Genomic DNA, 27,881 nt, shown 5'->3' on the forward strand with positions numbered 1-27,881 from the left:
AGTGATTTTAATGCAACAAGTTTGGTTCAACTGCACCAGCGGAGACAGTATGGGGAGTTGACAACGATGGCTGTAGGTAAATGAACATAACAGACAATTTGCATAATGGTTTACTTGTTACAGCCACAGGATAAGCATGTGCAAGCTACTGGATACAATATAGCTATGCTCCTAAGCAGAAGGACAACATAGAACTACCACCTATGAATTTATATTGCCATATGAACATGTGTTTCTAAATATTACTCAAAGGGATAAAGTAAGTTCATGAAATCCAAAAAATAAAAGGCATCTTAGGCAACATCTGAGTCTACTCTCCTGACTGTCAGTAAATATGAAAGACATTCTAAGTCCTTTGGATACAGAGTTATCTATGTATTCTAACTTATTCTCACACATAACGTCAATAATGTCAGCAGCTGGTTGGTGGACTATAATTAAGTCATCAGCATTACAGCATAAGCAGAATATGAAAGACTAACAACATTTAAGATGGTCAAATTGTAATGCATCCACAACACCACTTTTATTCCTTCTGTAGGGCAAGGTGTCAAATCCTGTATTTGGTTGTGTGCATCATCCTTGACAGCTCACAAACCGTTTCCTAAAATATTTTCTGGTTAAAAACAAATGTACTTGGCTGCTTATTTATTTTTATCAATACATCTTTATTTCAAAAAGGTGTTGAAGCAGATTTTCAGTGTCTTTTCTCTCTGTCCTTATTCTCCTCCATTTTCCTCCTTCTGTTAATTTTCTTCCCAACTTCTCTTTTTCCTTTTCTTTTATCTTTCCCATTCCCTGGTCATGTCTGTTCTGATTGTAATAACTCTAAATAATAATAATAATAATAATAATAATAATAATAATAATATATTTTTTTTAAAAACCTAATAAACTATGACAATCAAGTGGACCAGTATAGGATTTAGGACACGGCCCCCTGGAGTCTAGATGGTGGTGGTGGTGAAGATGAAGACTGAGGTTTGAATAGAGCTCTGTCTGAGGTGTCTGAGGTGGAGATGGGGAGGAGGCAGGCTGCACAAAAAAAGTCTAAAAAAAGAACGATGGAGAGCTGAGATTTAAAGCATGCGAAGCAGAGGCTAATTGGCTCAAAGCAAAAGGGTGAAAAGATGACTGGTCTACAGTAATGATGTCAGTATTGAGATTGACAGCGTGAGAAAGCAGTAGACATGTAAACAGAAAAGCAGCTGAACACCCAAGAAAGCAGGCAGATGAGTGATGACTGATCTTACTTATTGAATTTATGCATAAGCTTCATTGCTAAAGTAAAAACTTGTACCTTACTGTAAGAATATTAACCTAACCAATTAAACATATGTCCTGAATAGGAGAATTCAATAATCAAATGTGGATAATGAAATGTTTTATTTGACCCCACAGTTTGCCTCTTTCACTTCCTCCTCTTCTTCAACATGCTTCTTCCCATCAGGCTGCTTCACCCATTGCAGTTTGAAGACTCCACTCAGGCCATGCTCTGTCAGTCTCTGTCTGAACTGTGAAACACAAATGCTTCATTAATATCCTGTTGAATCTTTAAATATCTCTGATTAATGAGACTTGTCTGTGGGAAAACGTTTTAATAAATCATTTACCTACAAGTAAAGAAAGAGCTTCATCACTTGATGAACATGTAATTATAATGATGACATTTAAATATCACTTTCTACACATTAACAAAACTGTACTTTAAGTACATTTTCAGTAAATAATGTTTGTTCTTCAATATTTTAGTTGGCTTCTATAAAAAGATTATTACTAAACTCAGTTTTGTATTTTTAGCAGTATGATTTTACTTTTCAAATACTGGACTTTTCAAATTAGCTTTATTGTGCAGTTTGCCCAGATCTATGAATAAAAAAAGTGACGAAATGAAGAAAATGTGTAAAATATGTTGCCTTCCTCAACACACACCACAACTGGAGGCAAATCCCCTGTGCCGTGCATAGGTGTGGTTTCCCCTTAGGGGTTCACGAACGGTTTCCACCTCTATTCTGATCTTTTTTATGGTGAGGTGTTAATTGGTATCTATTTCCCACTTACTATTCATATCTTTATGCTCAGTCAAAATAAGCCAGTGTTAAAGGCTCTGACTAGCTTCACATCCATGAGGCAGTCTTCAACATCGGCTGCAGACTCACCCACCCCCACTGCTGCTGTTCCACCTCTGACACCTCAGACACTTCACACCTCCTCTACTCACCCTGCTCACTCCTCTCCATCCCCAACAACAGCATCCAAAACAATTCAACACAAGGCTCCAGCCTGTCTTTCTCAACCACCCAGGTTAGGAGGGAAATGAGGAGGATTAAAGCCAGGAAGTTAGCGGGTCCAGATGGTATCAGCTCAAGGGTTGTCAGGTCCTGCGCAGACCAACTGTGTTGGGTGATGGAGTGCATCTTCAACCTGAGCCTGAGGTTGGGGAGAGTCCCACAGCTCTGTAAAAACCTCCTATGTTGTACCAGTGCCAAAGACCTCATGCCCCAAGGACCTCAACAGCTACAGGCCGGTGGCTGTGACATCCCACCTGATGAAGACCCTGGAGCGGCTGGTCCTGGCTCAGCTTCGGCGCCTGGTGATCTCATCACTGGGCCCACTTCAGTTTGCCTACCAGCCTGGCATTGGAGCGGATGATGCCGTCATTCACCTCATGCATCGTTCCCTCTCTCACCTGGAGACCGCTGGGAGCACTGTGAGAATCATGTTCTTTAATTTCTCCAGTGCCTTCAACACCGTCCTGCCCACAGTCCTGAAAGACAAGCTGGAGAACTCAGGTGTGGACCATCACCTCACTACCTGGATTTTGGACTACCTCATCGACGGACCACAGTATGTGAGAACTCAGGGCTGTGTGTCGGACAGGGTCATCTGCAGTACGGGGGCCCCACAGGGAACGGTTCTGGCTCCGTTCCTCTTCACCATCTACACTGCAGACTTATCCCACAACTCCACCCAGTGCTTCCTGCAGAAGTTCTCTGATGACTCTGTAATAGTCGGCCTCATCACTGATGGGGACGACAAGGAGTACAGAGATCTGACCCAAGACTTTGTGGAGTGGTGCCAGCTGAACTACCTCCAGAGCAACACTAATAAAACCAAGGAGCTGGTGGTAGACTTCTGCAGGCACAAATAACATCCAAGGTATGGACATTGAGGCTGTGGACAGCTACAGGTACCGTGGTGTTTATCTGAACAATAAACTGGACTGGACTCACAATTCAGACGCCCTCTACAGGAAAGTGCAGAGCAGGCTGTACCTGCTGCGGAGACTCAGGTCTTTTGGAGTGGAGGGCCCACTCCTGAAGACCTTCTATGACTCTGTGGTGGCCTCAGCCATCTTTTATGGTGTGGTCTGCTGGGGCGGCAGCATCTCTGCCGGGGACAGGAAGAGACTGAACAGGCTGATCCGAAGGGCCAGCTCTGTTCTAGGACGCCCTCTGGACCCAGTGGAGGTGGTGAGTGACAGGAGAATGGTGGCTAAGCTGTCATCCCTGTTGGACAACATCTCCCACCCCATGCAGGAGACTCTGACAGCACTGAGCAGCTCCTTCAGTGGCTGCGGCACCCACGGTGTGGGACGGAGAGATTTCGCAGGTCTTTTCTCCCCACTGCTGTCAGACTCCACAACAAAGACTTTGCAGCTGATCAAACACACAAACCCACACATGTGCAATAACACTAAGTGCAATACTCTTTTTCTGAAGTTGTATTTTTACACAGTTGTATATAGCATTTGTATTCTATTTTTATCCTATTGTATATATTATTTTATTTTACTCTATTGTATATAGTATTTTATTCTATTCTATTCTGTACAGTTGTGTACAGCATCTTATTCTTATTCTATTCCAGTGTTCTCTAATTTTTGCTATATAACTTTGCACTGTCCACTTTCTGCTGTAACAAAACAAATTTCCCACGTGTGGGACTAATAAAGGTTATCTTATCTTATCTTATCTTATCTTATCTTATCTTATCTAGTCAGAGCCTATGTTTGGTGTTCCAAGTGGTGGTGCAAACTGAGTACTGGAGTAGTGTTTATGTCTTCTGTGTGACTTGGTGTCAAGTACATGCACTCTCATCCTAAAGTCTCAAGAAGACCTTAAGCATTTCACTTAGATGTTGAAGACTGCAATGCAGTATGCACTGAACTGTCTCTGGTCCTTGTTGCCACTTGCAATACAGGAAGTGGCCCCAGATTTCAGTTTTTGGGCACATATTTTGGGATCTGCTAACTGTGTTAAATTGAAAAATGCTGAGGCACCTGATAACATTTTGAATTATCATTATTTTTATTACTATATTCATCTATTTAAAAAAGATTCATTTCATGTCAGTTTTGCTGTCAGTCTTATTTTTGATATCACATACCTGTTATAAAGACTTTCTTTGAGTAAAACGTTTATTTTTTTCATTATAAGTAAATATTATTTGAAACTCAGGTATGACCTTTTCCAAGATTTCCTCCTCCAGGTCCTCCATTTCCACAGAGGGGTCAGTTTTCTTCAGCTTAATCTTCAGCACCTTCCTCTCCCTGAGTGCTGAGTTTATGAAAAAAGAATGAGGGAAAAAAATGCTGTGATGTAACGATCTTCTGAGACTAAAGAAAATATCAGAATATATTAAAAATACAGTAAAATCAGAACTCACCAGTATAACAGACAAAGTACCAGTGTGCACCGCAACCATAGTTTTCCCACTTGCCTTTAAATATAGTCCCACATGCACCTGTGGTTATCGTGGATGGTTTATCAGGAGCCCAGTTGTTTAATAACTGTGCAGTTCCATCTGACCACTTCCAGGAATTCCTGTATAGTCCAATCCACGTGTAGGAACTTACTGTTATCTTTTTCAGCTCTTCATTCTCAGATTGGTTTCTCACACTGGCAAGGTCAGTGTGGTTCTTTCTGCAGTAGCTCTGAGCATCCTCCCAGGTCTTACTCATATTCACAAATATGAAGCGTGATGTGTCTGAAAACATTTGAGCAAAGAAACATAAGTAAGGGTCTAACTTCACTGCTCAGCCAAAGAATGCAAATGAGCTATACATCTGTGTTACTTATTCATCACCACAATTTGAGATTACAATGATAGTCATGATAATAATCAGGACACTGATATACAGTATGCATATTGTATTTAATTACTTTTATTGTAGCAGAAGAATGGCAGTTGGCTGTTGCATTCTACATCTGCCCATTTCCCATTTTTAAGCATTGCTGCACAAACTTTATGGTGTCCTGAACCATTGGGTTCCCCGTCATTCCACATCCTGAACTCAGTCTCCCCTTCACCATAGTAATTCTGGTTTTCCAGAGACCACTTCCATGCTTCAGTGTCAGGTATAAGTCCAATCCACACATAAGAGAGCCCTTTTGTGAGGTTCCTCAGTTTGGCCAAGTCTTGCTCATTATGTACAGTGGCTAGGTCAGTATACTTGTTCCTGCAGTATTCCTGAGCTCCAGCCCAGTTTTTTCCATATTCAACAAGGTTGTAAAGATGAGGAAAATAGCCGGGTAAGTAAAACAGTCCTGTGGAAATGATATGTACACACACACACACACACACATACACACACACACACACACATATATATATATATATATATATATATATATACATAATTTATCTTTTTACTTTGGTGTCTTTAGTAGCAAAAACAGCTAAAATGGGTGACATGTCAGAGTGCAGTCAAATCACTGACCACAAATGTGCGCTTCGAGGCATTTGAAAACAAACTCAATTTATAATTTGTGGTCAACAAATCATAGACAAATGCACACATTTTGTTTTCTTTGTTCAATAAAAACAATGAAAATAAATGAAGTGGAAATAAATAATTCAAACTGACCTGACAGGACCATCATCATAACTGTAGTCTCTTTCATGATGCAGTGTTAGACACACTGTTCCGGTATGTTATTTTCTGTGGGGGAAGTAAAAATATATACTGTAACAGTACCGCACTGAAACTCATAGCTTAGTAAAGGGTGTACTATGTATTGTAGATAGATCAAAAACTTGATTTGTAAAATAGTAACTATAGCTGGGAAATAATAAAGAAAGCAAAACATTTGTCCAGATTGTAGTGCCAGGAAATGGAAATTGAAGTTCAGTTCAGAAAATGTATTGTCAGTGACAGGTTTAGTTGGATGTGTGTAAAAATCAGTCCATAGAATAAACACAAATAAAACATATCAAAGCTAATGTGAATACAAAAAAAGACAATATGAAAATGATGTGTTGCAATGTTGTGATAATGTCTGAATAAAAGCAGAACAAGAACCATAAAATTCAACATTCAGGACGTGGCTCTGGCATTATAAATCTATTTAAATACATTATGAATATAGTAATTGTAAAAACCTTTGTGGATATGTTCATCTTCTCTTTTGTGGTTCCACTTACAGTTTTGGACTAGCGCTGGGTATCGATTTGATTTCTATAACTGATTCGGTTCTGAATGACAAGGTCCCAATTTAATTGGATTCAATTTTAACTCAGACAGTCAGAAATATTATAATTCTGATCATTTATCAGTACATATCCATATTTTTAAATCTAAAACAAAGCTGACACTTGTGAGACTCAGAGGTGCAAGCATCACAGCAGATGCCGTTGTGTCAGAGTAACTGAAGTAAAGGATAAAACACAGAAAAATATAAAGGAAATTTTCTGGCCTGGCTTTTTATAGCAGATAACCACCTTAAAAATATTCTGCAGTAGATCAAAAACTGAAGAAAACCATGAATCAACATATGAACATTACCTGATGCTGCTGAAGTGAAGCAGAGCAAAGTTAGAGAGGTTTTATTAGAAACACGGCTTAGCGTTTTGCAATTTGGCAGAATTTGTAAAAGTTTACATTTCTTCAGTGCTGAACAGCAGAAATTAGGCTTTCTTGTCTGCAGTGATGCTGCGCCGGTCTGTTTCAGTTTCAAGTTTTATTGTCGTGTACAGATAAACAGTGTAGCCACATTTATCCATAATGAAAATTTTTGGCTCGTGCTCCTCAGCCTTACATGAGCACATAGAGAGTGTGCAGTTTATTAAGGAGAAAATAACAGAATTTAGCAGTAGTAATAATAATATTAATAACAATGAAAAGGAGAAAAGGAGAAAAACAAAGTAATAATATTAGAGAATTAAGACAAGGTGGTATTTACAAGTTTGTGCAAGACTATTTACAGGTTGTGCAAAGTTGTGCAACGAGCATTTAAGTGGCATTTGTTGAAGTGACAGTGTGCAAAGTCCTGTAATTGTAGCGAGTGTGTAGTTGTGTGTATGGAATGTCAGCAGTTCAAAAGCCTGATGGCTTGTGGGTAAAAACTGTCTCTGTGTCTGGTAGTGTGGGTCTGGATGCTCCTGAACCACCTGACAGACGGCAAGAGTGTGAAAGGTCTGTGGCTGGGGTGGCTGGGATCAGAGAGGATCCGCTGCGTCTTCCTCAAGCAGCGATGTCTGTAGAGATCCTGCATGGCTGGCAGTTCAGTCCTGGTGATGCGCTCTGCTGATCTCACCACCCTCTGCAGAGCTTTACGGTCCAGAGCATTACAGCTGCCGTACCAGATGGTGATGCAGCCAGTCAGAATACTCTCAATGGTGCATCGATAGAAGTTTGTAAGTCTTCTGAGGTTCATTCTGAATCTTCTCAGCCGCTGTCTTGCTGCTTTTGTTAGCACATCAACATGGTGTGACCAGCTCAGAGCCTCGCTGATGTTGATTGCCCAGGAATCTGAAGCAGCTGACGCTCTCCACCTCTGCTCCTTCGATGTGGATGGAGGTGTTGCCTCTTCTCTGCAGTCTCCTGTAATCCACAATGAGCTCCTTGATTTTGCTGACGTTAAGCAGCAGGTTGTTGTCGCAACACCATGATGTCAGGACTCTTACGTCTGCCCTGTATGCCGCCTCATCTCCAGCAGAAATGCAGCCGATGATGGTAGTGTCGTCTGCAAATTTGATGATGGTGTTGGACAATGTTCCCTCTAATTTTTCACGTGTCTGAGCGAACACACAAACTCCCTGAGCGATCCCTTGGACCACTGTGAGCAACAGCAGACGTGTGCACTGTGGTCACGCCAGCATCAAATCCATCCAAGTTACACGGTTTATTAAAATAATCAAATTACAGCGTTTATATTTATGTTAGACTACTTTTAATTAACTGCTTTAGCCCACTTACAATGAAAATCTTGTTCATGACCTGTGTAGTATGTTAACACTATTGGAAGGAAAAATAACTTGAACTCCAATTTTGAAAACAAAACTTTCTCTTTTTTATTTTTATTTTTTTATAAAGCTCTGACTTGTATTATGAGTCTGTGGTCTGGGTGAGAGTCCTGTAACTCTCTGTCTGCAAAATACAGCATATAACGACCAATGTTGGGCAATTAATTATATAGTTACTTCTTCAAAAAAGTAACTGAACTATGCAAACAACAAAGTTTTTTGCAGCTGTTTACCTAAAAATGCAGCCAAGGCGTTTTTTTAAATAAACATTTCAAACTATTTACAGAACAATCAGCTGTTCTGCATCAAATTTGATGCCACACAAATTATTTGTGCCACTCCAAAAATAATTTCTGTCCACTATGAGATAAAGGAGAACAACAGCCTGATACCTGCAGGCCTGACAACAGGAGATGTATCACTGCTGTAACACCTGTAACATTCAGCAGTCGTCTCATTGTTCTGACACACACAACAAAACTATTGACTACAATACACACTAACTACACAAGATTTGCGCTAAACGTCGCAAATGTCTCACATCTCAAAACACCGCCGTCACTCCAAAACGTCCCCCTTCCTAAACAACTAAATGCCATGTTGCCATATCATTTTTTGATTGGTTGACATGGTTCATTTTTCCATCAATAGGAAAGGGTGGGGTTTTTTGGTTTTGTTTTGCGCACAGGCGGAGAGTGCTTTCCAGCGTTTTCCTTATAAAACGCCGTTTGTACCGTTTCTTTACGCACTAAATATAAACAACGATAGTATTCAGGAAGAAAACCAAACATTGCAGATATTTTTATCATAACTCTGGTTTTACGTGGCCGATCAAAACAATTTGAAAACTGGTATAAAGTCCACACTTTTTCTGTCAATCGTTCTGTCTGTCCTGCTCACATCTCCAATGGTTGTACACGTTGTCATTAACGTGGCTTCACTCCACATCAGCCACGCCGCTTTGCTAGCTAAAACATCAGTGTCGGCACATAAGGACGCTGTCATAGCCGTCAATGATGTTGATTAGCTGCGTATATACGAATGTAAATCGCATTATTGGCTGGACTATGGGATAAGGTGGCATCGTTCTAATCCCATACGGGAGCAGCCAGTCACTTACTGACTAACACTGCAAAACAGAATTGTTAAAATATTATTAATTTCAATTCAGGTTAGATTTTTTTGTGCGCAATGCAGATTTTCTGAGCGCAGAGACCGTGCCAGCAGTGCGCAATTGCGCAGGCGTGCAGCTTAGAGGGAACATTGGTGTTGGAGCTTTAAGTAAGTAAGTAAGTAAGTAAGGTTTATTTATTAAGCGCTTTTCATAGACAGGTAGTCACAAAGCGCTGCACACAGAGATTAAAATAAACAGTACGATAAATAGCAAAATGCACAATATACACAATATAGAGTTTAAATGTAAATTAAAAATATAAAAATGTAAAAAGCATTGGTCAACAGAAAGCTTGTTTAAACAGTAAAGTTTTTAACTGTTTTTTAAAGGATTCCACAGCGTCAACCAAACGTAGTTGAAGAGGTAGACTGTTCCACAGCCTTGGTGCCACAGACTGAAAGGCTCTGTCCCCTTTCGTCTTCAGACGTGTTCTGGGAGCAACCAACAAACTCTGAGTCTGTGAGCGGAGACGGCGAGCAGTAGTGTATTTTGTGAGAAGCTTGGATAAATAATCTGGGGCTTGGCCATTTAGTACTCTGTACGTTAAAACAATAATTTTAAAACGAATTCTAAAATCTATTGGGAGCCAATGTAAAGAACATAAAATAGGAGTGATGTGAGCTCGCTTGCTAGAGCGAGTTAGTAGTCTGGCTGCTGCGTTTTGTATAGCTTGGAGGCGAGAAAGAGATGATTTATCCAAGCTGGTAAACAGGGAATTACAATAATCTAAACGCGATGACACAAATGCATGGACAATTTTTTCCAGTTCAGCTAAGGATACCATATGTCCCAATTTAGAAATATTCCTTAAATGAAAGAAACAGGAACGAGACAGAGATTTTACGTGTGAGTCAAGGCCCAGAGAAGAGTCAAATATTACTCCAAGATTTCGAATATTTGGCTTAGCAGAAGAACAGAAAGGGACAAGAACCTGACTGATTTTAGAATATAGATCAGGAGGAGCTATGATCATGGTCTCTGTCTTGTTCATGTTTAAAACAAGGTAATTGTTAGAAAGCCAGTCAGAAACCTGAGTTAAGCACTGGACTAGGGTGGACAGCCTATCCAGCTGATGAGGCTTAAAGGACATATACAGCTGAATGTCATCGGCATAGAAATGATAAGACGGGTCACTAAAAGACTGAATAATGCCAGCTAAAGGAAGCATATAAAAAGAAAATAATAATGGACCCAAAACTGAACCCTGTGGAACCCCGCAGGTTAGGGCAGCAGTGTTAGAGGAGAACCTATCAGTCCTAACAGAAAAAGTCCTGTCTGATAAGTAGGAAGAAAACCAGTCTAAGGCAGTGCCAGATACACCAGCCAGAACCTTCAGCCTGTTGAGTAGGATTTTGTGGTCGATGGTGTCAAAGGCAGCGCTAAGATCAAGCAAAATGATCACGGAACAATTTCCTGCATCAGATGCCATTAGTAGATCATTATAGACCCTTAAGAGAGCGGTCTACGTAGAGTGCTGCTTTTGAAAGCCAGACTGAAAAGGGTCAAAAATCTGCAATCGGCATAGTAAGGACCTGAACTGATTTTCTACAATCTTTTCTAGTAATTTACTTATAAATGGCAATCTTGAAATAGGACGATAACTACTAGGGGAGGTAGGATCTAGATTCTGTTTTTTTTAACAGAGGGGTTACCTCAGCATGTTTAAAATAGGACGGAACACAGCCTTGCCTCAGTGAATTGTTGATGATGGATAGTAATGTGGGACCAATGCTGGTGAGAGTCCCAGACAGGACAGAGGGAGGTAATATATCTAAGGAGCATGATGAGGATTTCATTTTACCTATTACTGCAATTAAGTCATTGAGTGTGATTGGAGAAAAAGAAGTAAATGACCTGGGACAACAAGGGGCATCTTCATAAGGGGAGGCACTTGAGGAGATTTTGGATCTCAAGTCCATCACCTTATTTACAAAGTAATTGAGGAAAGTGCTACAGTCTTCGTCAGAAAGTAACACAGCATGCTGAGTTGGAGGAGAAACAATACTATTGATAGTATCAAATAGAATTCTTGGGTTATTTTTATGACGATTTATGAGATTATTGAAGTAAGAGGATCTAGCCTCTTTAACTGACTCATTATATAAGTGAAGAAGTTCTTTGAAGTGTTCCCGATGGACAACCAGCCCAGTGGACTTCCAGAGACGCTCTGCTTTTCGACAGGAGCGTCGAAGACCACGGGTTCGATTATTTAACCATGGTGTGCAGGAACTAACAGTGCAATGACTAGTTTTGAAAGGAGCAACCTGATTAAGAATGGCAAGACAGTGTTCATTAAAAGAATTAATAACGATGTCAACCTCGTCAGAAGAAGGTTTAAAATTAAAAAGAGAAGAAAACTTTAAAATGACAGAGTCATCAATAAAGCGCCTGCGCCTAATAAAACTTTGGGGAAGAGACTCTGAATCGAACAATACATTAAAAAAGACTGACTTATGATCGCTAAAAGAAACATCATTTAAGTTCATGTGGTCAAGGGAAACACCACAGGTGAAGACCAAGTCCAGAGTATGCCCAGCTGTGTGAGTAGGACCTGATACATGTTGAACAAAATTAAAAGAGTCCATAATGCTCAGGAACTCCTTAGTGGTACTATTTGATGAGTCCTCTGCATGAATGTTGAAGTCACCAACAATGATGACCTTGCCCAGTTTAATCGTGGAAGTTAAAAATTCTTGTAGGTCTGACAGAAAAGCTGCACCAGACCCAGGTGGACGATAAATTAAAATGCCGTATATGGGCTGTTCTCGTCCAGCTTTGTGTTGCTGTACAGTCGTGGGTGAACAGTGTGTACAGTAGGGGGCTGAGCACACATCCCTGGGGGGCACCTGTGCTGAGTGTGAGTGTGGATGAGTTGTTGCTGCCGATCCGAAACAACTGAGGTCTGTCTGTCAGGATCCAGCTGCACAGGGAGGAGCTGATGTTCAGGTCATGGAGTTTCATGACGAGTCTGGATGGCATGATGGTGTTGAAGGCGGAGCTGTAGTCTATGAACAGCATCCACACATATGTGTTTTTCTGGTCTAGGTGAGAGAGGGCAGTGTGAAGTGCAACTGCTATTGCATCGTCTGTAGATCTGTTGGGCCTGTAGGCAAACTGGAACGGATCAAGTGAAGCAGGGAGTAAAGATGTGATGTGAGCTTTGACTATACGCTCAAAGCACTTCATGGCAATGGAGGTGAGTGCTACTGGGCGATAGTCATTTAGGAAGCTCACATTCATTTTCTTAGGGACAGGGATGATGGTGGTCCTCTTAAAACATTTTGGGCCAGCAGACTGGAGCAGGGAAAGGTTAAAAATGTCTGTGAAGACACATGCTCATCAGGAAGGGAAGCAGTTACCTCCCTCACTCTGCCGCTGTTTCCCTTGTAGTCTGTGATGGTCTTCAGACCACTCCACATGTTCCTGGTGTTGGAGTTGCTGTAGCAGAGTTCCACCTTTTCTTTGTACTGCCCTTCTTTAACCTTCTTTATTGGTTTCCTGAGTGTATACTGGGATGTTTTGTATTCACCTGGGTCTCCGTATTTAAAGGCTGTAGTCCGTGCTCTGAGCGCTGCGCGGACTTCTCCGTTAACCCACGGCTTCTGGTTGGGATAAGTTCGTACAATAACCCTCGGTACAACGTCATTGTTGCTTTTGTGAATAAAGTCTGTTACGTAATCAGCATAATTGTTGATGTTGTTGTCAGCAGCGGACTTCCCAGTCTGTGATGCTAAAGCAGTGACGCAGGGCGCTGTCTGATTGGTCGGTCCACCGTTGAACTGAACGCGTCATGGGCTGGTCGCTTTTCAGCCTCTGCCAATAGGCTGGCAGCAGCAGAACAGAGGAGTGATCTGATTTGCCAAAGGCCAGTCGGGGTGGGCTTTGTAGGCATGTGCGTACAGAGTGTAAACATGGTCCAAGGTGTTGTGACCACGGGTTGGAAAGTTTACATGCTGGTAAAACTTCGGCAGAACTTTCTTCATGTTGGCTTTATTAAAGTCGCTAGCCACGATAAAAGCAGCCTCCGGGTGTAACGCTTCCTGCCGGTCGATAATGTCAAACAGTTCGTCCGGTGCAGAATACCGCTATAAACTCCCTGGGCAAATAAAAGGGTCTGCATCTGATCATGAGGTGTTCAAAATCAGGAGAACACCCTGACGAAACTGTCTGTACATCAGTACACCACCGTTTGTTGGTCATTACGCACACGCCACCTCGCCTACATTTACCTGAGTCCTTTGTTCTGTCCCGGCGGTTAATGGAGAGCTCCTCAGGGACAATGTGAAACGTCTTTGTTTGTGAAAACAAGACATTGCAGTTCTTAATGTCCCTTTGGAAAGTTATCCTGGCCCTTAGTTCATCCAGCTTGTTTTCCAAGGACTTTACGTTTGCTAGAAGAATGCTGGCAAGCGGGGTGCGATGTCGTCTTTTGCGACGGCAGCCATCCTCACCGGCGGCATCTTCAAAGATAAAGTTGTGGTGAAGTTGTGGTGAAGAGGGAGCTGTGTGTAAAAGCGAAGCTCTCAATTTACCGGTTGATCTACGTCCCTACCCTCACCTATGGTCACGAGCTGTGGGTAGTGACCAAAAGAACAAGATCGCAGATACAAGCGGCGGAAATGGGCTTTCACCGAAGGGTGTCTGGCCTCTCCCTTAGAGATAGGGTGAGATGTTTGGCCATCCGGGAGGGACTCAGAGTAGAGGCGCTGCTCCGCCACATCGAAGGAGCCAGTTGAGGTGGTTAGGGGATCTGACAAGGATGCCTCCTGGGCGCCTCCTGAGTGAGGTATTCCGGCATGTCCCACCGGGAGGAGGCCCCGGGGCAGACCCAGGACACGCTGGAGAGATTATATCTACTAACCTAATCTGGTGGTGAGATGGATCAGGTGGCAGAGGGATGATGGATAGACCTGGCGTGCCTAAATGTATGGTGAGAGTGTGCTGGGGACGCATGACAGAGGCTCTGGTCCACAAGATCTTCAACTCCTACCTTCGGCAGAGCTTCAACAGCATTCTGAGGGAGACTGGGGTCAAATGAACCATGTTCAGCACCTCCATTGCTAAAGGAGCTGCAGTCACAAGGTGGTTGGTGCCCGTCATGGTAGTAATCCCTGAACCAGATGGTGGACACCAGAGGTGAAGGGAACATCAGGTTGAAGGAGTCCTCTCAGGCTTGGGTAGCCCATGGGCCTTCAGAGGCAGCTATAGGTACCGACAGTTACCTGGTCTCTCAGGCAGTTAAATAAATCCTTAGTGGCAGGGCCCCTAGGGAGGAGGAGGTTCACCCTAGGTTCCTGAAGGCTCTGGATATTGTAAGGCTGTCTTAGTTGACATGCCTCTACAATGTTCTGTGGAGATCAGAGGTGGTATCTCTGGTTTGTCAGAGATTGATTGGGTGGTGGTTCCCATAATCAAGAAAGGGGACCGGAGGGTGTGTTCCAACTATAGGGGGATCACACTCCTCAGCCTCCCTGGGAAAGTCTATGCCAGGGTGCTGGAAAGGACATTCTGTCCATTAGTCGAACCTCAGTTACAGGAGGAACAATGGATTTTTTGACAAATGTGGCCCATTGCTACAGGCCATTCAATCCTTATACAGGGAGTGCAGAATTATTGTTGTATTTTTGAGGAATAATTTTATTATTGAACAACAACCATGTTCTCAATGAACCCAAAAAACTCATTAATATCAAAGCTGAATGTTTTTAGAAGTAGTTTTTAGTTTGTTTTTAGTTTTAGCTATTTTAGGGGGATATCTGTGTGTGCAGGTGACTATTACTGTGCATAATTATTAGGCAACTTAACAAAAAACAAATATACACCCATTTCAATTATTTATTTTTACCAGTGAAACCAATAACATCTCCACATTCACAAATATACATTTCTGACATTCAAAAACAAAACAAAAACAAATCAGCGACCAATATAGCCACCTTTCTTTGCAAGGACACTCAAAAGCCTGCCATCCATGGATTCTGTCAGTGTTTTGATCTGTTCACCATCAACATTGCGTGCAGCAGCAACCACAGCCTCCCAGACACTGTTCAGAGAGGTGTACTGTTTTCCCCTCCTTGTAAATCTCACATTTGATGATGGACCACAGGTTCTCAATGGGGTTCAGATCAGGTGAACAAGGAGGCCATGTCATTAGTTTTTCTTCTTTTATACCCTTTCTTGCCAGCCACGCTGTGGAGTACTTGGATGCGTGTGATGGAGCATTGTCCTGCATGAAAATCATGTTTTTCTTGAAGGATGCAGACTTCTTCCTGTACCACTGCTTGAAGAAGGTGTCTTCCAGAAACTGGCAGTAGGACTGGGAGTTGAGCTTGACTCCATCCTCAACCCGAAAAGGCCCCACAAGCTCATCTTTGATGATACCAGCCCAAACCAGTACTCCACCTCCACCTTGTTGGCGTCTGAGTGGGACTGGAGCTCTCTGCCCTTTACCAATCCAGCCACGGGCCCATCCATCTGGCCCATCAAGACTCACTCTCATTTCATCAGTCCATAAAACCTTAGAAAAACCAGTCTTGAGATATTTCTTGGCCCAGTCTTGACGTTTCAGCTTGTGTGTCTTGTTCAGTGGTGGTCGTCTTTCAGCCTTTCTTACCTTGGCCATGTCTCTGAGTATTGCACACCTTGTGCTTTTGGGCACTCCAGTGATGTTGCATCTCTGAAATATGGCCAAACTGGTGGCAAGTGGCATCTTGGCAGCTGCACGCTTGACTTTTCTCAGTTCATGGGCAGTTATTTTGTGCCTTGGTTTTTCCACACGCTTCTTGCGACCCTGTTGACTATTTTGAATGAAACGCTTGATTGTTTGATGATCACGCTTCAGAAGCTTTGCAATTTTGAGACTGCTGCATCCCTCTGCAAGATATCTCACTATTTCTGACTTTTCTGAGCCTGTCAAGTCCTTCTTTTGACCCATTTTGCCAAAGGAAAGGAAGTTGCCTAATAATTATGCACACCTGATATAGGGTGTTGATGTCATTAGACCACACCCCTTCTCATTACAGAGATGCACATCACCTAATATGCTTAATTGGTAGTAGGCTTTCGAGCCTATACAGCTTGGAGTAAGACAACATGCATGAAGAGGATGATGTGGACAAAATACTCATTTGCCTAATAATTCTGCACTCCCTGTACAACCATTGTAGAGGCTTGGTCTGTATAGCTGGCAATAAATCGAACTTGTTTCTGGTGGCTGGAAGAACTATTGCTCTAGAACACGTTACTCTTTGGCTCTTTGAAATCAAAATGTAAAATTAAAACCTAGCCAGACACACGAGGTATTTGGTCATAGAGTGAATGCATAAAGACAAGATTTTCATAAATAATTTTTATTTCAAATTGTATCTGAACAGAAGACTTATATGGAACATCAGTTGAGCTCATAGCAAAAGTATAATATTTAAGAGAGTCATTATTAAGAACACTTTTTCAAAGAACATTTTAAAGAAATTTCTTTAATAGAATGTTATAATTCATAAGTATTTCTAAGTTATTTTTATCATAATATTGTAATGTCATCAAATATACACAGTCATGATTACTCAACCCAATCAAACATCTGTGGGATGCACCTGACAAACACATTCAATCCCTGAATCCCTTGCAATTTATAGGACTTGGATCTGTTGGCAAAATCTTGGTATCAGATAACACTGCACACTGTCAGGAATCTACTAGATTTCACTCTCAATCACTTTTATTTCTGGTGCTTCATTTGAACTTCAGCAGGTTTTCTTGACCCCGTCTAAATGCCTAAATGCCTAAATGCTGACCCTTGATTGGGTGATTAGATATTTATATTAACAAGCAGTTGAAGAGGCATACCTAGTAAAGAGGCTGCTGAATGTATTTAGTGTGACTTTACTGGACTATAAAATCAGAAGTGCTAAAGTAGCAATTAGAAGTGTCTCTATTAAAAAGAAAAACCCTCCATAAAGCTCGGACATCTTACAATTCATCGCTGATTGATTATAATGAGACCAACCAAAGGTTTATTTTCAGCACTGTAGCTGATTATAATTGTAAGCTGACAAAACGTCAGCGCTCAGTTGATCCTATAACTTAACTAACAAACAAGCCTTATTTGTCACATACACAATCATACAAAGTACAACATGGAGTGAAATGTTTTGCGTCCCTGCTGCAGATGTAGCCACGCCATTCCAGGGCTTGGTTTTTAGCATGGGGGATTTAGCCAGGACCCTTACTGGAAACTGGGTGGGAACTGAACTCCCGCTCCAAAGGTGTGTAGTCTTATCACTACATTATCCAACTATCACTAGTTCTGGCACTTCATGAATTTGTTTCCAAAGAAGATTTTAACCATCAAAAAAAATTCATAACCTCCCACAGATAAATCCTTTATATCTTTAATGCTACTGATATTTATTTGACTCTTTTTCTCTGATTGATCTTTCTTAATTAACTTCAATAATCACTTCCTCCAAGCCATCAACATGTCTGTCAGAGCCCAGTACAGGACAGCTGAAAGAAGTACTCCCTTTTTTTTTTAAATTATATTTTTATTGAAGAAGAAAAAAAAAAGGGACTTGTTACAATAAAGTGCATTGACTTTATTTAGTCAAAAAAAAGAGAGAAAAAAAAAAAGCCCTTTTTCTTAGTCCTTTTGTTTTACATTCTGATAGCAAATAAAATTAACTCATTGGCTTGACAATGTGTTACATAATGCAGCATGTTTAACTTATTTACAAAGACTACATTAGGTACATATTATGAAGTTGAGGGTCAACCTGACATTGTACGATACATGGGAGATACACCAAGATACACCAATTCAGGGCTGGTCTTACCTAAATTCAGGGCGGATGGGGGACACAAAGCTAATCCATTTATTCCATATTTTGTAGAATTTGTCTTTCCGAATTTTTAAAAAGAATGTCAATTTTTCCATTTTAAATATTTCGAAAACCACATTAAACCAATCCTCAAGTGTTGGCGGAGTTGGATTTAACCACTTTCTGGTTATTGATTTTTTGCTGGCCGCTAATAGCGCTTGTAAGAGTTTTGTGTCCCCTCCCCAGACCGAGCCAGCAACCAAGCCCAAGTACAAATTTACAAAATTGATGTCAAATTTTATCTTAAAAACCTCACACAAAGTTTTATGAATTCCCAGCCAGTAATTTTTTAAGTTAGGGCAGTCCCAAAAGATATGATAATGATGTGCCTCTTCTGATCCTCATCTTCTCCAGCATTCTGCTGTCCCATTTTTATATTTAGTTTGATGAGGGGTTTTGAAAAATCTAATAATGTTCTTCCAACAGTGGTCTCTCCAAGATAAAGAACTTGTTGAGTACCAATGAAAATTACAAATCCTCTCCCAGTTCTCGTTTGTTATACCCATCCCCGATTCCAATTCCCATTTAATCTTAACATTTTGAGTAGTATCCTTCCTTGCTTGAAGGAGCACATCATAGAGTTTGGAGATTGCCTTTCTCAGAGAACTATCATATGCTAATTTAACTATCTTAAAAATTTCTGACTCAACCATATTTGGGTTTGGGATATTGCAATGTTTATTAAAGTAATCCCTCATTTGAAGAAACCTGAAGAAATCTACTTCTCTTAAGCCATTTCTTATTTGTAAAGACTGGAAACTCTGTAGTGTCCCTTTATGTCTGAAGGAATGGAATGTTGTTAGTCCACTCTCTATCCAGGACTGAAATCTATTATCACTTTCATTTGGTTTAAAATCTGTATCATAAGCACACCATCTAAATACTTTTAGTATTCGTTCACTACCACATATTTTAGTCACTTTATTCCATATTTTTAAAGTGTGGCTAATCCATGGTCCTTTATCTTCTAAACGGTCTGCCAATTTTTTATCCGCAATTGAGGCTTGTAGTTGGAATTTAGGGGTTGTATTGAATTCTATGGATTTCCACTTAGCTTTCAAATTCGGGTTACACCATTGCAGCAGGGGGATGACCTGAGATGCATAATAGTAGTATTGTAAGCATGGGAGCATTGCCCCCCCCCCTTTTGCCTTGCTTAAGTGTAAAGATCTAAATTTAATTCTTGTTTTTTTCCCATGCTAAATAAAGCGCGAAATCCATTTGTCCCATTCCCCAAACTGTGTTTGACTTACTTCAACAGGCAAAGTTCTAAATAAATAGAGGAGTCTTGGGAGTACGTTCATTTTCACTGCTAATATCCTTGAATTTAAATTTAAGAAAGGCACCAGATTCCACCTATCTAAATCCAATTTTATGGCCTGTGACAAGGGACCATAATTTACTTGTGATAGATTAGAAATATTCTTAGTTATAATTATTCCCAAGTATTTAAGTGTTTCAGCTTCCCAATTTATATTATAATTATCTCGTAAAGTGTTAGATGCTGTATAGTTTAGTGCCATTACCTGTGTTTTGTTTAGGTTTAGTTTATAACCAGACAGTTCTCCAAAAACGGATAGAGAGGACATCAACTCCTCAAATGATTGTTCAGGTTCCTTCAAAAAGACCAAGACATCATCTGCAAACATTGCAACTTTTTGTTCTTCCCCAGCAACTACAATACCTTTAATTTTGGTATTGTTTCTTATAAACTGACCAAGAGGCTCAATATAAAGTGCAAATAAAAGTGGTGAGACTGGACAACCCTGCCTGGTCCCTCTTTCTAGAGTAAATGATTCAGATAAATCTCCATTGACTTTCACGCGAGCCCTTGGTTTATCGTAAAGGGATTGTATTATTAAAATTAATTTATTGTGGAAACCAAAAGTCTTCAGTACCCTATAAAGAAAAAGCCATCTGACTGAATCAAAGGCTTTCTCAGCATCCAGTCCCACCAACATTGCCTGGACCCCATCTCTGTTTATTTGTTCCATAACATGTAGGGAACGCCTTATGTTGTCCAGTGTTTGCCTTTGTTGGATGAAACCACACTGATCCAGGTCTATTATGTCAGGTAAGATTTTTTCTAATCTCCGTGCCAGAATTGCTGTAAATAGTTTATAGTCCAAATTTAATACACTAATCGGTCGATAACTGCTACATTCTGTCCTATCTTTACCCTCTTTGGGAATGATGGAAATAACTGCTTCCTTCCACGAAGGGGGTAATTTACCCTTTTGCATAATCCAGTTGAATGTATTCAATAGAATAGGAAGCAAGTCCTCTTTAAGGTTTTTATACCACTCTGCAGTGTACCCATCCGAACCCGGGGTCTTGCCTACTTTTAATTTAGATATTGCCAGGTGAAGTTCTTTGGTTGTTATTGGTTGGAGTAAACTTTCGTTTTGGAGATTCGTTAAAGTTGGTAGTTTTAATTTGTTCAAAAAATTATCAATTTTTATTTCATCCGTTGTTTGTGGTTGGGTATACAGTTCTTTATAGAACAACTCTAAGCTCTCTTGAATTTTCTCTAATTGATTTTCCATTATCTTTGTTTGAGGGTTTTTTATTTTAAGAATTGTGTTTTCCAATCTCTGTTTACGCAGTTTATAGGCTAAGACTTTAGAGGATTTTCTTCCTATCTCATAATATTTCTGCTTTAAGAAAATAATTTTCTTTTGAGTTTCTTGTGTATAAATTTCACCAATTTCGACCTGTATTTTTTTTATTTCTTTTTTTTATCTCAGAATTACCTTTGTATCCATCTTCCCGTTGTAGTTGTTTTAACTTTGCCTGAAGGTTGACTAATTTTTGAAGCTTTATCTTTTTCAGATGGGAGGTCATTGAAATTATTTTTCCTCTCATTACTGCCTTTAGGGTATCCCATAATAAGATTTGTGACACTTCCCCGGTATCATTTAATTCAAGAAAATCCTTTATTTCTTCTCTTAACTTTTGTTTTAGTATGGGATCGTTTAATATGGTTGAATTCAGTTTCCACAGCACCTTCCTTGCTTTCTTCTCTAAACTCAAAGACAGTGAAATGGGGCTATGATCTAAAAGATCTATCATTTTAATTTGACATCCCTTTACTCTGGTACAATCATTACTGAACATAAAGAAATAGTCTATTCTAGAATAAGTCCTATGGGGACAGGAGTAGTGGGTATAGTCCCTGCTTTTAGGATGTAACTCTCTCCAAACATCAATTATCCCCAATTCCTCCATCAATTGATTAAATTTTTTTGTAAGAGCATTTGAGCTAATAGATGCTCCAGACACATCTAGTTTAGGATTCAATCTAATATTAAAATCACCTCCACAGATTACCAGACCTTGTGAATTCACCATTAAATCAAATATTTGTTTATATATTGTCCAGTTACTTCCCGGAGGAATATACACATTTATAAACGTCATTTCCTGACCTTCAATTTTACCCGTAATTTTTATAAACCTTCCCTCCCCATCCTGTAGTTCTGATATATGTTCATAATTAATTGTATTTGAAATAAGTATAGCAACTCCTCTCCTATGTCCTCCCTTGTATGAAGACGAAAATACATTTTTAAAACCTTGTCTTCTCAATTTATCATGTTCTGATTGACTCAGGTGGGTCTCCTGGAGGAAAGCCACCTGTGCCTTTTCCCTTTTTAATTTAGACAAAATCTTACTTCTTTTGACCGGATTTAGAACTCCATTTACATTGAAGGATATTAATTCAATTGGTTCTCCCTGCATTCATACCTTACAATTTCCCCCTTTCTCCCCCACTTCATATAAGCTGCTGCCTCGTAAACACAGTAAAATAAAAATTGCCACCAACAAACTAACAAAAATAAATAAATAAATAAAAATAAATAAATAAAGTTGTGAACACTTAACAGTTCTCCCTCTTCTGACTTCCACCCACACGGTCCTCTTTCTGACCTGTAGCAAGTCCGAGGGAAAGCCTCCAACCCAAAATGAGTTGCAGGGCCCTCTACTGTGGCAACAGTCATGATGGTCCTCTCCCCTTTTGTCCCTTTACTTCGATCAAATTACTTAACACATTTATGTTAAGTGTGGCTCTTTATCTTAACCGTCAGTTATCACTACTAAAGTCCATTTGTTATAGTTAGGATTAAGTTTAACCTGTATTATCCAGTGATGAACGTCTGAACGCTCGCAGTTTGTCTTTGAAGCTGCGTGGCTTCGCCGCCTCCGAAGTACGCCTTGTTCGCACGGGCTGCCATGCTGCTCGCTGAATCCTCTCCCAAAGTGACACTGGTTTTTCAATCACTTTTACCGGCAGTCCCTGGCTCGCCATGTCCGCCGTTGCCTCTTCCACCGTGTCATACGTTATCTTTCCATCTTCATAATGTACTCTCAAACGGGCTGGATACAGGGTTTGGAAACGTATCTTGTTTTCCTTTAATGCACGCCTGGCTTCAGCATATTCCTTCCACTTTTTCAGAATTGCTGGAGCGTAGTCATGGTCGATACTAATTAGGTGATTATCCATAGTGAAACCTTTTTTCTGCCATGCCAGACGGATCACCTCTTCCTTCATTTTAAAACTCTGGAATCTAACAAGGATAGATCTGGGCTTCACGTCTGGTGGAGGCTGCGGACCCAGGCCCCGGTGCGCTCTTTCAATGTGCATCTCCGTTGAGGCAGGGATTCCCAAATTTTCTTTCAGGACTTTCTCGATAAACGCTACCATTGCTTTTGCGTTTCCTTCTGCGCCCTCAGGTATTCCATATATTCTCACATTCTCTCTCCTCGAGCGGCCCTCCTGGTCTGTTAACTTCTTTTGTAGCTGCTCTTGCATTCGCTGCAGGCTTGTTAACACTTCTTCCATATCTTGTAGTTTCCTCTCATTTCCTTCAATCCTGCTCTCAGCTTCATCCAATCTAGCATTTGTCTTTGTGAACTCTCCCTTAATTTCTTGTCGATATTCACGTAGTTCTTTAAGTATTAATTTGTTCGTCACTTCTTCCTCCGTGTTAGCTTCACCAGACATGTCTTCGCCGGAGCTAACGGTAGCGGGATCATGCGCTAGCAAATTTGCCTCTTTTGTCGTTTGCGTAGTAGTCTTCCTGCTTTTTTGTTTCGTGGCCATCGTTCCCCTATCCAGAAATTCACTAAGACTATTTTTGTCGTAATAAATTGACTTTATGGGGTGATTCCTGGATTTTGATCAAGAGACTACGGTCTAAGCTACCATCGCTTAGTTGCCCCTGGAACCGGAAGTCGAAAGAAGTACTCCCATTAATTAATGAGAATAATAATTAATCTGAAGTAATCACAATACTGAAGCAGCACTAGTGAAGGTTACAAATGATCTTATGGACTCATGTCTGTGCCTGTGTTAGGAGACTTGGGTCATTGACCCAGAGTTTTGAGTTGTCATTGCTGTTGAACTTTGATTTTGCCCTTATTCATCATTTCTAATCTTTTGGTTTCTTTGTTAGAGTACTGCCTTCTGGTTTCTGTCTGTGCTCTTAGTTGCTCTGTCTCCCCTGTCAGCTGTATCCCCTTGTCAAGTCCGCATCTCTGTGTTATGTTTCCTGTTTTACTCTGAAAGTCTGTGTCCTATGTTAATGTATCTGGTTTTGCTTCCCTTGTCTCACTAGGCCTGATTTGTTCCAGCTGTGTTTTCGTCCTGTCTCTCATTCCCTGATTGCTCCCTCTGTGTATTTAAGCTCTGTGTTTTCCTCTGTCTATGTTGCGATCTACCCTCATTTCATGCTGTGTGGTCTGTCTGCTTGTCAGTTCAGTTTATTATTATTTTCAGTTTAGTTTTTGTATTTTTAGTTTTGTTAGTTCTCTATTTGCCATCTAGCAATAAATCAAAGTTTGAGTTTACTTTCTGCCTCAGAGTGTTTGCACATTGGGTCCTCCTTACCACCACTCCTGCCTGCACACAGCCTACACATGACAGCCTGTCCTGTTACTACTGTAATTCTACTGTAATTCTACAGACTGAGCTACTTCAGTCTGCTGAGCTGACAGCAGAAAAGGAACTAAATTCCTCTCTCTGTTTTTTGTACCAAATTTATTATAGTTATATACAATTAATTCCAACATCCGATATTTAAAAAAAATCGAACAAAATTAATAATAATAATAAAAACAGTTCTCTTACATTTTTAAGATTTTTATTTGCCTAATGTAGATGTTTCCATCTAACTTGAAACAGAAATAACTTCTTATCTAAAGAGAAACCAAGAACTAAAAGCAAAGATGAAAAACTCAGAAGCACTAATATAAACAGTGGACAAAATAAGTCTTGAACATGAATACTATGACAAATCCAAAAGAATACATCATGAATCCATAAAACACAAAGCCACAGGTCAACAACTCAGGGACCTTAAGTATGCCAAAACTTGTAAACAGTGCCACTGATGTCACTTGTGTAACTTGTTGGTAAGTGGCATGATCAGTGGTGCCAAAAGCTAAAGCTAAACCTAGTAGGATTATATTTATCCAAAGCGAATAAGAATATCATTAGTAAGTTTTATTAATGCTGTTTCCATGCTGTGGTTTTGTTGGAAACCAAATTGGAAATTGTCCAATATATTATTTCCCTGATGATGATGATGATGATGATTAATCAAACCAGAAATATAAGATTTCGCTCATGTCCAAAAACATAGGTATGGTGATGAGGACATGAGAAATAAAAGCTGAAAAACCTAGCTGGTGGGTGCTAATTAAAAATGTCAGACTAAAAAAAAAAAAAAAAGAACACTACCAAAATGATGTTGAATTTAACAGCAGCATCTGAGAGCAGATTGAAGCATTCATTACACGATTTAGGTAGAGTCATCACTCGAATTTTAGATTCAATATCAATACCCAGGAGTTTATAGACTGGCCAAGATTAAAACCCAGATCCTAGATGCACTTAGTTAAATGACTTGGCAATATCAAGTAATTCTGTGACAGTACAGTTAGAAAGATCGCCAGTATGTAAAGAACACTACCAAAATGATGTTGAATTTAACAGCAATATCTGAGAGCAGATTGAATTTATTACATGATTTAGGTAGAGTCATCATGCGCTAGAATTTTAGGTTCAATATCAATACCCAGGAAAATACCATCAATACCACAGCAAAGATCTCACCCTCCAACAACTGAACGTGAGACTAGGAAGCTTGACAAATAGGCGGTGTAACAGGTGAATGGCTATTTAGGCACTGTACCAGTCTGTCATGGTAAAGAGAGAGCTGGCCGCAAAAGCGAAGCTCTCGATTTACCGGTTGATCTAAGTCCCCATCCTCACCTATAGTCACAAGCTTTGGGTAGTGACTGAAAGAATGAGAACGAGGGTGTAAGCAGCAGGAATGAGCTCTCTCCAAAGGGTGGCTGGCATTTCCCTTAGAGATAGGGTGAGGCGTTTGGCCATCCGGGAGCAGGGAAAGATGGATTGATGGATTTCTCCTTTCCTTCTTGGGCTCCTTATTGAATCCAGAATCAAATTTAAAATCCTTTTCCTGACATAAAAGGTCTTAAATAATCAAGCCCATCATATCTTGTTAATACTACTTAGTACCATATCACCCTAATAGAGCAGTTCACTCTTACTTGTGATCCCTATGGTATTTAAACATATAACTGGAAGCAGAGCTGCAAATTATATGCAAATTCAGGACCTAGAGGAACTCGAGGATGTTATCAATTAAATCAAGTCTAAATTTAACATTGAGCACTATGTAACACTGTACTATTCATTGGATTGTAATTATTTGCATACCATAGTCAAACAACAGTTTTGGTGTCAGAGAAAGAGGAAGCCAAGCGAATGAAGACTTGAAATCATGTAGAACTGAGGAAGGCTGAAACACAATCGGCTAACTGTAGCAGTGATCACAATGTTGCACTCGTAGTATGGCACTATAGTTGGCAATGCCATTTTAAAAAGTGGAGGTTAGCTCAGCTGACGGCAGGACGGGAACACTTTCCAGGATTTATGCATTCAAAACTCACTTATCACAAATCCAAAAGAACGAATCATGAATCCATAAAACACAAAGCCAGAGGTCAACAACGCAGGGAGTATGCTAAAAACTGTAAACATTGCCACTGATGTCACTTGTGTAACTTGTTGATAAGTGGGATGATCAGTGGGATGATCAGTGGTGTCAAAATGGTAAATGACCTGCATTTGTATAGCGCTTTACTTAGTCCCTAAGGACCCCAAAGTGCTTTACACTACATTCAGTCATTCACCCATTCACACACACATTCACAAAAGCTGAAGATAAATCTAGTAGGACTATATTTATCCAAAATGCATAAGAATATCATTAGTATTTTTTAGTAATGCTGTTTCAGTGCTGTGGTTTCACTGGAAACCAGCTTGGAATTTGTCCAAGATATTAGTTACCACTTGATTATTGTTATTGATTATTAATCAAACCAGGCTGAGTGTGGTTAGCAACTCCTTCATGTGAAGGTAGTGAACCTGGGGATTTGTGTCTCCATGATAATGGATGGGATATGATCACTGATTCAGGGGTTTGGGTTGACAGCTGGGGGTAATCAGGCTTCTACCCCATTGAGAATTCATGAGCATAAACTATTAATCCAATTAACCAAGATGTCCAAAAAAGTAGGTGTGGTGATGTGGACGTGAGAAAGGAGAGCTGAAAACCTGGTTGTCAGGTGCTCATTAAAAATGTCAGACTAAATGGTTTTCTTCTGGGAAGAAAATACTGGCTGTATCAAAAATTACACATTTGTGGTCAGACCAAACTCCCTTCATATGAATCAGACATTTGCAGGGAGTTTATAGACTGGCCAAGATTAAAACCCAGATCCTAGATGCACTTAGTTAAATGACTTGGCAATATCAAGTAATTCTGTGACACTACAGTTAGAAGGATCGCCAGTATGTAAAGAACACTACCAAAATGATGTTGAATTTAACAGCAATATCTGAGAGCAGATTGAATTTATTACATGATTTAGGTAGAGTCATCATGCGCTAGAATTTTAGATTCAATATCAATACCCAGGAAAATACCATCAATACCACAGCAAAGATCTCATCCTCCAACAGCTGAATGTGAGACTGGGAAGCTTGACATATAGATGGTATAACAGGTAAATGGTTAATTTGCAGTAAACGTAAGAAAACAGCTGTATGGAGTGTGAACTGAAAGATTTCTGGAGCATCATTCTATACATACATGTCTTGCAAGAGTAAGGTTATTTCAGTGGGCCTCATTTACTAACAGTGCATACACATAAATCTGTAATTTATCAATATTTTACTACTTTAGGATTACATTTATAATTCCTTCTTATGAACAAATGACAAAAATGACTTTGACCATCACTTGCAGTATAATTCCTTGGAAACTTTGACAGTGGGTTTCTCACCTGAGGCTGACAGCTCCTTGTCCTCCACCTGTTTTCTTCTTTTTTCTTGTAATCTGACTTTTTTTTTTCACATCAGACTTTTTGATTCCAGGCTTTTAAAATGTTCATCACTCCGTGGAAACTCTTTGGAAAGTTGAGCCTCAACAGTCAGACTTCCTCCTTATTTCCTGCAGTGGAGCTGCAGGCTTTGCTCTTATAAGTCTGTC

The 27,881-nt window shown here is 40.2% G+C and overlaps 1 protein-coding gene across 1 annotated transcript; it reads right to left on the reverse strand.

Annotated features, from left to right (window-relative positions):
- LOC146389201 (putative C-type lectin domain family 20 member A) lies at nucleotides 1–27,881 on the reverse strand. Its single transcript, XM_084926918.1, has 6 exons — nucleotides 27,676–27,881; nucleotides 5,870–5,944; nucleotides 5,166–5,549; nucleotides 4,669–4,989; nucleotides 4,468–4,559; nucleotides 1–1,514 (listed from the first exon to the last, which is right to left on the reverse strand). Exons 2-6 carry the CDS (start codon nucleotides 5,904–5,906, stop codon nucleotides 1,386–1,388), a joined length of 963 nt encoding a protein of 320 aa, XP_084783044.1. The 5' UTR covers nucleotides 5,907–5,944; nucleotides 27,676–27,881; the 3' UTR covers nucleotides 1–1,385.

This window comes from Perissodus microlepis, chromosome 4, assembly GCF_051167445.1.
Source record: "Perissodus microlepis isolate ML-2025 ecotype Zambia chromosome 4, ASM5116744v1, whole genome shotgun sequence".
Taxonomy (NCBI): Eukaryota; Metazoa; Chordata; class Actinopteri; order Cichliformes; family Cichlidae; genus Perissodus; species Perissodus microlepis.

Coding starts and splice junctions, on each gene's coding strand:
- LOC146389201 (XM_084926918.1), bottom strand. CDS start 5,906: ATGAAAGAGACTACAGTTATGATGATGGTCCTGTCAG. Junction 5,550..5,869: donor TATGATGATGGTCCTGTCAG/GTCAGTTTGAAT, acceptor TCATTTCCACAG/GACTGTTTTACTTACCCGGC. Junction 4,990..5,165: donor ATTCTTCTGCTACAATAAAA/GTAATTAAATAC, acceptor AAATGTTTTCAG/ACACATCACGCTTCATATTT.